Source organism: Anser cygnoides, chromosome 2 (genome assembly GCF_040182565.1).
Source record: "Anser cygnoides isolate HZ-2024a breed goose chromosome 2, Taihu_goose_T2T_genome, whole genome shotgun sequence".
NCBI lineage: Eukaryota > Metazoa > Chordata > Aves > Anseriformes > Anatidae > Anser > Anser cygnoides.
The window spans coordinates 98,020,239-98,032,388 of record NC_089874.1 but is presented as its reverse complement, the minus strand read 5'-3'; the positions used below and the strand labels follow the sequence as shown (position 1 = coordinate 98,032,388).

The following is a 12,150-nucleotide window of genomic DNA, read 5'->3' as shown; positions in this document are numbered from 1 at the left end:
CCTGTTCCCCTGCACCACTCAGGGGGAGGAGGTGGAAGAGGGTGGATGGGGGGGAAGGTGCTTTTTGGTTTCTTTCCTTTGTTTCTCAGTTCTCTAGCTTGTTAGTAATAGGTAATAAACCTTATTATCTCCCTACGCTGAGTCTGTTTTGCCCGTCACGATAATTACTGTGCGATCTCCTCATCCTTATCTCAACCCTTGAGCCCTTTTCATCGTATTTTCTCCCCGTTCCTCTTTGAGGAGGGGAAGTAAGAGGGCGGTTGTGGTGGAGCTCGGCCACCCACCCGAGTAAAACCATCACACACGGTTGGCCCTTTTGGCTACCAGGGCACAACGCTGACTCGTGTTTAACTTGCCATTGACCAGAATGCCCAGGTCACTTTCCACAGGGTTGCTCTCCAGCCTCCCATTCCCAGTCTGTACATACATCCAGGATTTCTCCATGCTGGGTGCAGAATCTGGCACTTGCTCTTGTTGACAAATAGTTCTTGGAACAGTTAGAGCAACCGCAATCTCAGAAAGCAAGCTTTTCTCAGAAGAAAATGGAAGAACAATCTAGGCAAAGGTGCTCTGAGGGAGACAAATCAGAGAAGCAGAATGTCGCTCTGGGTAAGAAAGGTACTTTGGGATGAATACTCAGAATGAGTCAAGGATGTTGCTAGGTTAAATGGAGGGTATGGGATTGCAGGGTCAAGCTGCCAGTGAATATCTGGCTAACTATCTTTTTCTTTGTCCAGTTTCATATTCTATTATTTTAGTTGATTAGCTTTGGAAGGGAAATGACAAGAGATTCCTCCTGTTTATAAACTATGCAGATATCAATACAATGCCATAAAATGCAGTGTAGGGGGGTTTATGGATTACAGTTTAAAAAGAGTGAATAATAATTTAGTATGCAACCATTTAACTAAGAATTGTATGTCAGAACTTACGTAGAAGGAAGTCATTCAGGTAAGTCTGTACAATAGCTCTTCATCTTCCTTGCATAACATCTTTCTCTGTGCAATGACATGCTCCTCAGCAAGCCTGTTTCTCTCCAACTCTGCTTTTTGCATTTCCATTCACATTTTTCCCAGATTTGTCCCTAAAGAATTGCATTCAGTATGGTAAACAAGCCTAGTTCCATTTGAAGCCAGAACTGGGACTGTTGACTGTCCTGTAAAACAGACCCTGAAGCTACAAATTCATGTGTCTGGGCATAATTCAAATCCCATGCATAGATTTTATCTGCTCTGCAGTTTACCTGAACTGGGTTCATTTCAGTGCTCATGTACTAGGACATATGTCCACGTTATAGTCTTATGCAAAGAAAGATATCAGACACTTTCTGGCACATATTTTTTTCCCTCCTTAGGTCACACTGGTAAATCAACCAGTATGATTTCCTGGCATAAATACACTATTCTCCCACACCAACTCTCATAGGATTGATGCAAATTAACACAGCACAACTCTCTTGTAGGATTCAAAGAGGCCATCCACTGGATCCTAGCACGTGCTAAGTATTCTTTCTTTTTCATAGAGTTGTACATTGGTTGTATGGAACTGAAGCATATTTGACAGAACAAGTTTTAATTCATGGAACTAGGCAGGTATCTATGAGAAGATTAAAAACATCCCATGGGGAAGGCAACTCACTAAACTATACTTACAAAAAAAAAAAAAAAAAGGAAAAAAAGACCAGAGTTTAGACCATTTGCCTGTGAGCTGTCATAGTTACGCTTCTCAGAGATTAGAGCAGCAATATCAGCATTTAAGCTTTGCCCTTCAGTAAGCAATACATATGTTCTTACCCTTTGAACTAAAGTTCAGACAAGAAAACTAAGAACAGTTACATTTCATTTACCCACAGTTATGTTGGACTTTCCATAAAAACATGTTTTATAAGTGAAGACTACCACACAGCCTTAAAAGTGAATGACTCTCCTGTTCCCTTCTTTCTTTCTTATAGGAGAGGATATTATTCATTCACTAAATATAAAGTGTATTTGGCATTGGGTAGTACACTGTATTGGCAGCTGGGTAGTATAAACCCTGAAGCCAATGAAGGTCAAAACATCTAAGATGCTCTAAGGAGAAAGGAAGAACTTGTCTTCCACTGCCATTTCTGGTATCCCGGATATGAGGCACTCTTTAGCCTCTTCAGTTTCTAAGCACTGTACATTATGCTGGAATAGGCAGCTATTATTTTTTTTTTCAGCCTGCAGAGCTGTGATCAGATTTTAATCTGTCTCATTTCTAATGAATAACAGCACAATGTTGTATTACACAGCTTTCCAGAGAAGGATTGCTGCAATATCTCATCTGCCAGGAAGAGTCAATGTCTTGGCAGGCTCTTTATGAAATATCTAAATTGAACTGCTCAGATACTCTGTCATATTCTCTACCATGTATCTGACAGTCAAGATGTTATCAATAAATCTACTCGTAGCTGGGTAGCTTTGTCAATACAGGTATCCACGTGTCCTGCCTCCAAAATGCCTGGATGTCCATTTGCAGGGCTACAGGTGAGCCTCTAACCTAAGCTATGGAATTACTGGTGGAGAAGGTGAACTAGAGGATTTCAGCTCCCACCTCCACCACCATGTTATCTATGTTAGCACGTATGTCACTTGCTTAAATTGAGGCCACATCCAAACCTGTCCTTGGCCCCCAAATTTTAAAATTTAATTAACTTGACTGTTAGAATGAGATCGTGTTCAGTCAGCAATCTAAACATCTATTGTATTTGGGACATCAGATGGAAACTGTTTCGTTCAATTGGAATTCATATATTGCATTTTTTTTTTGTCCTACATGCAAGATACAAGGTGGTTGAAAGCAGAAGTGTTATTACTCATGCAGTTTGTGCATGCTTAGAATTTTTAAGCATATTTAAGTTGATGTACAAATGCATATCCTCCAACATCCCTTTCTTTGAGCTACAATTTAAAAACGAGATTTAAAGATATCCTTAACCCTAAATTTACTTTCCAATTGTGATTCAAAGAGGCTGGAGTCAATATGTAGTAAAACTTAAGGTATTGCCAGGGAAAATATAGAACATATATTTCTGCAAATCATACTAGATATTTCTATTTTGCATTGCAAAATTCTATATTGCATTTAAATTAATTTAATTAATTTAAATTGTGTTTACTAAAATAAAAGGTATTTTTTGTCTATTTTCATCACAATTACAGTAAACAGACACCAGTTTACCAATCTTATGTTTACATCTCCTTGACAAGAATGAACATTTTCAGAATTGAACAGGTAAGTTATGTACCTAACGACAAGTGACCATATATTTCTATAAAGAATAAGTGATTGTCTAGATATATGTTTATTTGTTGCTGTAGTAATTCATTTTGCAGAGGAAATCAAGAGATAACTTTAAAATATTGTTTCATAGACTCGTCTGGTCTTTCCTATAAAACAAACAATATGTTGTTGACATATGGGAAGGCTGGAATCTCACTGCTTTTTCTAACCTCCTGCCTAAACACACTTGCTTATATGCATCTGTTCTTGTTCTAACATCATTTATTGGTTTAAAAATCTGGCTTCAGAGTTCTTAGTTTTCTGATACCATGGGTTAAACACCTGGCCAAAAATGTGGAATTCACCGATAACATATACTGGAGTCTTTTCAACCACAGACGGGAAATACAAACTGGCTTAAACTGGACACATATATGGTTCCATATATACATGATCTTATACTTTAAGTGTTCAAGCTTGCATCTGTAGTATGTAGGAATAATGCACACCTATTTTACCATGCTTCAGACCTTTTCCAGTTAGTTTCTGTAGTGGCCTAAACTTGTATAGGTTGACATCCTTGTTTAAATTTCAGTATTTCAATAGTGTTCAGTCTATTATTATTTTTTTCCTGTTTTACACATATTTAAGCATTTGCAGGATTGTGGCTTTGATTATGTATTTGATGTATTTGATGCCATCAGCACCATTTAAAAAAGCTTCCTGTTGCTGCTCAATCATTTTTTCATGTTCATATGCAATATAAGATTCATAACTCCTATGTCTAGTTTATTGTTGGTTGCACTTCATAGTATTGCTAAAATATAGTTTTAATTTTAGCAGATGCCAAGAACCAAAAAAATCATTATAATAAGAGAGATATGTTAAATTATTCTGTCAAATTTCTATTTTTTTCTACTATTCATACGAAATAATGCAAATCATTATAAGCAAATAATTCAATCTAGAATGTTATGAAGCTAATGGAAGGATGCTCAGTGTTTCACTACATGATAATCTACCTTAAAAGGGCTCTGAGTCCAAAACTCAAGAGTTTTTTCATATATATGACTAAGACTGATGCTTTAGGCATGAATATTAAGCCAGCAACAACTTGCTTTGCCTTATGTCCTTATCAGTAACTATAAAAACTTTATGATATGCATGGGCCTACAGGAAACCTGGGGAGGGACATTTTATCAGGGAGTGTAGCTATAGGATAAGGAGTAATGGCTTTAAACTAAAAGAGGGTAAATTTAGATTAGATACAAGGAATAAATTCTTCACTCTCAGGGTGGCAAGGCAACGGACCAAGTTGCCCAGAAAAGCTGTGGATGCCCCATCTCTTGAAGTGTTCAAGGCCAAGTTGGATGGAGCTTTGAGCAACCTGGTCTGGTGGGAGGTGACCCTGCCCATATCAGAGGGGTTTCAACTAGGTGATCTTTAAGGTCCCTTCCAACCCAAACCATTCTTTGATTCTATGATGACATTCATTGACTTAAGCAGGACTAGGCCCTCAAAATGCCATTTGTTAACCTTATTATGCAGTGGCATGCTGTAGCCACTTATACTGTAGTCATTCTTATGCAAATTTTATTAGCCTTCTTCAGAGGAAAAAAAAATCAAATATCACAACATAGTCACCACCTTCTCTTTATTCCACAAAGAGTATCACATACCTTAAGCTTCTTTACACTTGTGCACGGATCATTGGAGAAACTCTCAGTGTCTGAAATTTCAATATCTTCACCATACAGGACACCAGTCAGATCATTCCTCACCTGTCAAAAGTTGAGAAAAAGGCAAACTAGTGAACTGAGACTCAGTGAGGCAGAAGAAAATGGTCTATATTTATCCCTGCAATGACAAGCAATGGTCTCAACGGTGGTAATATGCACCCACATTTTTTTTCCATTTCATCTAAAAATTGATCAAGGCAAATTCTTTTACCACCATAACCTACTATCAACCGATCTACCATGTCAAGAGCATTTATTACATGTGATGAAAAGTTCATAGTGGACTCCCACTTTGCAACGCAAGACTGGATGATTCTTGTGAATTTCTAGTGCTTCTAAGACCAAAAACTTTCTTGTAGCCAAAGCAATGTTTGAGACCACATAAAGGTGAAAGACTTGTCGGAAAATTCTCTAAGATTGTGAATTCCAGCAACTGACTTGAAATCACTATCAGCCCTAGCATGAATCAGCAGAGCTTAGCTTATGTCACTTAGGGTTGATAAAGCTTAATGAACTGCTCTGTGCCTCCCCCTTTCCTATGGCATGCATCTTTTCATGGGGCAGCAAGTGTTTAAGCAAGATTTGCTTAAAGGTGACACAAGTAGCCATGTTATCAACAGATTTTCTCATCTGAATTTATGGCAAGCTAGTTGAGCTGCCTAAGAGCACAAAGGTGCCAGATAACATACAAAACAATCTGGTGGACAGTTGTAGGGTGTTTGCTCTTGTTTGTTTGTTTTCCTTTTTCCATATAACTACTTCAAGCTTTTCTGTCTTAATCACTGCTGTTTTTCCTCCAGTCATATGACTGCAAAAACAGAGCTTCACATTACTGTTTCTAATACATGAGCAAAAATAATTTTAGATGGAGATAACATGGTTACAGATTGAAGTGAAGAGAGAGGCACTCTGATTTTAATTTAATAAAACTATGATCACACTCATTTCACTGATTACCTTTTTTGTTTGTAACAATATCAGAAACAGGAGAAACAAATCACAGTGTAAAAGAAATAAAAACAGACATTGCATACAAACACAGGAAATACAATGCATATGTGACATTATATACAAAAATTTAGAAATACGTAAATCATTTGCAGATACTTTCCAATGACCCTCTTAATGGGTCAGTGGAATTACAGATTTTAAATCTCCCTCCTAACTGTCCTTTTCCCTAACCTCCTCAGCACAGTCCATTCTAAACAATTAGAAAATATTTGCTACACAGTGACATGGCCAAGAAAAGAACAGGAAGTGTTATCAGTCCTTCACCAGTGAAACTTCTTCATTTGAATTTATGTAACTGTAAAATTTATTTTGAGAAGACACTTCAGCCATCCAAAGACCTAGGTATTGATATATTTCCTCTGCTGAAAGCCTGTCACACTCATGCCTAAAAATGCAGTAAAAGCTAGAGGGTGCAATGGGACATGAAATGTCACAGGTGAGACATCTCAGTTCAACTGGCAGCTTTACAGATAAACTCATCTCTCCAAAATCCTTCTGCCTTTCTTTAATTTATGTTTGTGTTTGTCTCCTAGATCTACGCGTGTAAGTGGTTCTGTTGGGTGTATTTCATGTTTTTATGTTATTGACAAAATACTATGCAACTATTTTTGGTATGCTGCTTAACTGGTAGATAAAGACGTGTTTGGGGGTAAAAAATAAGGACGTCTTTGTACTTTGATTTTAGCTGGAATAGAGTTAATTTTCTTTGTAGAGGCTTGTATGATGCTACATTTGGGATTTTTGATGAAAATAGTGTGGATAACACACTGATGGTTTTGGTTGTCGCAGAGCAGTGCTTACACAGAGCCAAGGACTTTCGGCTTCTTGTCCTGCCCTGCGAGCGAGGAGGCTGGGGGAGCACCAGGAGCTGGGAGGGGACACAGAATGACAGCTGGCCCAGGCTGGCCAAAGAGATATTCCATGCCACTTGGCAACACGCTCAGTAATAAAAGCTGGGGAAATAAGGAGAAAAGGGAAGATGTTCAGAGTGATGGTGTTTGTCTTTGCAAGAAACCATTACATGTGATGAGCCCTGCTTTCCTGGAAGTGGCTGACCACCTGCCTGATGATTTGAAGTAGTGAATTAATTCCTTGTTTTGCTTGACTTGTGTGCACAGCTTTTGCTTTAATTTGTAAATTGTCTTTATCTCAACCCATGATTTCTCACACTTTTACATTTCTGATTTTCTCCCCCAACCTACCTGGGGAGAGTGAGTGAGAGGTTGTGTGGTGCTGAGCTATCTACTGGGCTTACACTAGAACCGTCCTTTTTGCAAATTTCCCTTTAAGCTGGTTATGCCATGTTTCTTGGTTTCTTGCCATGTTGACCAACGAAGTACTTCCTGAAGATCATTATTACACTGATTGTCTTTATTGCTTCTTTCATGGCCTCTGCTTCATCCTAACACTTTTAGTCATACTCTCAAATTACTGAGCCATATTGTTACATTATTATTAGGCCTTTTACAAGGCTTAAAACAAGTGGACACATAGACAATTATTTTATTAAAAAATAATCAGTTTTACAGAAGTAACAATCAGAATGTGCCCACCAAGATTTGGGTTATATCCTTCATTCTTTTGTGATGTTATAGTTACTTTTTAAGGACATTCTATGAAAGTGTATTCACAGACACACACAAAAAAAAAAAAGCCAACAAAACAGTAAATAGTTGTTTTTCTCCAAGTATACTTGAGAAGTGGAGGACTGACATTTTAGCCCCAGCAATCCCATTAGCTGCTCCTTATGATACAGGTCTTTCATGATACAAAGTAAAATTCCCTTTCTGAAATAGACCATCAGTAATATCAAAAGAAAATAGACCTCTCTTGATCATAGTTTAGCTAATGTTCAAAATCCTTCTCCTTAGTATTAAAGTTCACTAAAACTATCATATGATGCTTAGAAAAAGCAAATTTTCTCTTAGCTAACAGAACTGTACTTTCCAAAGTTGTCATATGTTTCTAAACCATAGTGTCCTACCTTCTTCTATAAAACGAAACTTTTTTTTTTTTTTCCCCCAGGTTTGCACTTCTGATATTTTCTTCAGTTTTTCTTTTCCTGGAACAGTTTTAGTAGTTTCTGCAATCTCAGGAAGACTAGATCAACATAACTCAGCTGATGTGAGCAGAGAACAGCTGATTCACGCCAGGTACCTTCTTGTCAAATTAGACCATGGGAAAATGATAAAAATTAAATACTCAAAATAGACTAGCCTCAGTGCTAGCTAAAATAGGACTCAGTGGAGTGCACTTGATTAGAATTATCCATTCAGACCAGCTACTGCCTTGCTGTGCTTAGAACTTGTTCATAAACTTTGCATTTGAGGTGTTCCTTTCTCTTAAGAAACAGGCTTAAGAACCATAATGAATCTTTTTCTGAACAACACATTTAAATTCAGCCACTGAGAAATCTGTTTTCATTCCACCCCACCTGCTAGAAGCCCAATACTCTGAAGTTTTCATAGCTCTTGGACTTTCCATTGAACTATTTCTTAATCTCCCCAAAGTCACATTTTATTAGATTTGGTGCCAGAGAAGTTGAAAACCTTTCTCTGCACTGCCACAATCAGATTTTGGCTGTTTTGCAGATGCATCTGTTGTGGAGATTTTGCCAAAAGGAAGGTGTTTCTATTTCTATTATCACAACTAGATATTAGAAACTTTATCAGAATTTACAGCATCACCATTGTTGTTTTTTTTTTCCCCAATCAAATCAAGTAAAATTTTTCCCCAATTTGTCAGACAACTCATCTGACAAATTTTATCTTATGCCTTGGTCTTGGGGTATTTTCACTACATTTTTCCATCTTTGCTTTCTATTTGCATAATATTGGCACCCTGCTCAGGTTCTTTTCTTTCTAAATATTCTAAATATCTGTTGACACAATATTGAGACTTGTGTTTCTCTGTCTTCTTACAGAAGTCCTTCACTTTTCCAAATAATTTAACTATGGATTCCTCTGATTTGGATTTGGGTCTGACATTAGAATTTGCAAAGCTTGGCTTCCAGTTTCTACAGCAGCCAATTCTTGAAAATATTGCAATTTTGGACTGCATTTGTGAAACTCAGAATACAAAATGCTGCACATTTTGCTTAAGCAGGTACTGGAATGTGTACCACCAGCAGTACAAGCAGTTTGAGAGCTCAGCAGTAATTGCTTTATTCCACCAACTCTGAGTAAAGAAAATTGTAAAAAAAACAACCAACCAACCAAACAAACAATCAAATAAACAAAACCCACTACACTTCTGCTTATTGTGTAGCATGGGATAACTTCAAGTGGAGGAAACAGATGTACAAAGTCGTAATAAAACTGCATTAAGCTCTGGTGGTGATCTGAAGTTTCTAAGTAAATTTTGCATTGATTTATAAAACAGAGGTATTATAATTCCATGTGATATAGTCCATTGTTAAAAAATTAATGAAGCTTGTAGGTATATGCCTGTTTACAATTTTATACATTTTAAAGAAACTAATATTTCATTTTCCCCAAACCAGGATTATCAGACTTGATCATCAATAAAGCTGCTGACAGACCCTCGTCCTTCACTCACAGCAAAAAAAGAGTGCTTTACACAGCTCTTCATACAAAGCTGGATGAAACTGGGATTTCACCTTACTACATATTTAATAGATCTATATATAGTCATCTTCAAAAATTACTAGAGGACAAATATGCTTACCTAGCAACAAGCTAAAAAAAAAATAAAAAAAAAATGGGTTTTGTATCATATGTAAGGAACAAATTTAAAGGAAGAAAAGGATGGCCCTTATGCTTGAGGCAATGGATGGAACACAAGGGAACTGTTTTTTATTCCACATCCTACCAGAGCTGCTCTGTGATATAGCTCATATGACCTAAATAAGATTTTAAAGTTTGCTACCAATTCTGTCTGCATCTCTTTTTCTGTGATGTGGATGGTAGCAATACTTGCCTACCTCATAGCTGCTGTATCAAATTCAGTGGTGTTTGAGAGCCAAACAACAAAGTCCCTGACCCTGCACCTGTGAAGGAAGAAATACACGGATTTTGAGGAGCCAAGAACTCGCATTGAAAAGAAAGAAATGAGTTTCTTTAATCTCTAACAAACTGAGAGAATAGACAGAATGACTAAATGAGCTGGGGAAAAAAAAAAAAAAAAAGTCTAGATAAGACCAAACTACAGCATTCCTGTGGTCTGTATCAGGAAATATAGGTTTAACAAAAGGAAATGAATGTTGGGAAACTATGGGCTGGCTGCTCCTTAAGGAATAGGGAAGTGAGTGCAATTACACATTAACTGGACAAGGGCCCTCCCCTGCTAGATCTCCATCTCACACTGCCCCAGTGAGGGGATCAGGACAGGTCTGGATATTACCAGTTTCAGCCATGAGTCTAGATCATCAGCCAAATTGACAGTGATAAGGTCCAAGGTAAAGAAGGCTACAAGTCAATCCTTGAGTCAGGGAAAGGGTCAGATCCAGTGAGGGGAATTAGTGTCATGCACACTTGGTGACTGCAGGGCACTGACATGACAGGTCTGAGGACAAGCTGGGAGATAAGGTCTGTGGGTCCGAACCAACTAGATCCATGCCATGCACAGCTGTGATGGAGATAGGGACCAGCATTCCTACAGCATCATTTGGGCAGGGACTGACGGCCCTGGGCCGAGCTGAAATGGGGTCCTATGTGGTGGGCAAAGTTTGGGGAGCCCTGGGGTGCTGGTCAGGGGCAGAGAGGGCTACTGGTGTTCTCGAGACCCTGACAATGAATTTCCATTGTTGGCATGTTGTTGACTTCCTGTATCTGACATATGATGACTTCCTGACATCTCCATATTATGATTCTATCTGCACAAAGTACAAATGACACCCTACTTCACAATGATACAAAAGTGACATGTGTATTGATTTTATTTCAGGTGAACAGATTTTACTAACTTCAGTGGGACTATTCACATAAGCATCTTCTCACCAAGAGTAAATTACTAGTATCCATTTTATCTCAGTACTTCGTTTTTATTTTATTCCCTTTTTTCCCAGAAAATAGTAAAGAAAGGAGATGTTCCTGATGAATTGTCAATCTAGGGATGGTGGTTTGGATTCAATCGTCTCCACTACTTAATATTTCAAACTCTGTTTCAGATGATACATTTAAAGGTATAGTTTGCTCATTTAATCCTAACTCTGCTGGTTACAAAATACATTTAATAATTTTTAGATTAATCATACTACTTTGCTTTTAACAGATATTTCCAATGATATTTTGGTTCACTAAAGCTGCATGTAAGTACTGCAAGCTAAATCCTTGTTGTTAAGGGCAGTCTAATCCTACCAGATGTTGATCATAAGAGACTCCTAATGAATGAGAACCGGTCAGACCAGAGAGATTACAGTCAGATATTTTACTAAGATTTCCTGCTAATCTAAGATTTATACTGTGTACTTTAAAATGTATTGTCAGAGTTTCAGTATAGATATATAAATATATGAGTACAAAATAAATACATAAATTAAAAGAAAAAAAAGACATTTCCTCATTGCATGGACCAAACATAAATTGTTAGTAATTGCAATAGATAAATTATGGTTTCTGGGGTTAGTAGAGATAGAAGCATCTCACCATATATGATGTGTTACAAGCAAGCATAATTATCCCTATTTTCATTCCTCACATTTAGAGGCTTAAGAGCACTAAGTGAAATTTACTTACAAGAAATATTGTATCTGGAGAAGAGAGATTTGGAAATGCTAATACTTGTCATTTGCCTTAAATATAGGAGAAAACTGAGGTACACTTATATAGATACACACAACATTTGGGATTATAAAAATGAAAGAGCAGGTAGGACCTTATTTTGAACAAAAAGACAACACCAAACAAAAGCATGGATGAACCAAAAGGAAACAGTAAAATATAATCTCAGGTATTAAAAATAGAATACCACTTCCTAATAAATAAATAAATTAATTAATTAATTAATTAAAAATACTTTTTTGTGTGTGTGTAAAGGAGAAAGAAAAACAGAGATGTGCTGGACTTCCATTTTTTCTGGTAAATGTGGTTTCACGTAAAGCTTACACATGCATGATTACCTCACAGCTCATGCTTATTCAAGCATAAGTTTTTATAAAGTTAGGATAAAATGCTCTAACTTTCCCCCAAATTCTCCA

At 37.2% G+C, this 12,150-nt stretch overlaps 1 protein-coding gene across 3 annotated transcripts in view; it reads right to left on the bottom strand.

The window, feature by feature from the left end:
- Positions 1-12,150, bottom strand: part of GABBR2 (gamma-aminobutyric acid type B receptor subunit 2) — a 477,610-nt gene that overhangs the window by 250,291 nt on the left and 215,169 nt on the right. For all 3 annotated transcript variants that reach the window (XM_048079587.2, XM_048079588.2, XM_048079589.2), the window contains one exon: positions 4,923-5,024. In XM_048079587.2, the coding sequence (XP_047935544.1) occupies positions 4,923-5,024 (102 nt within the window). The remainder of the gene's footprint in view (positions 1-4,922; positions 5,025-12,150) is intronic.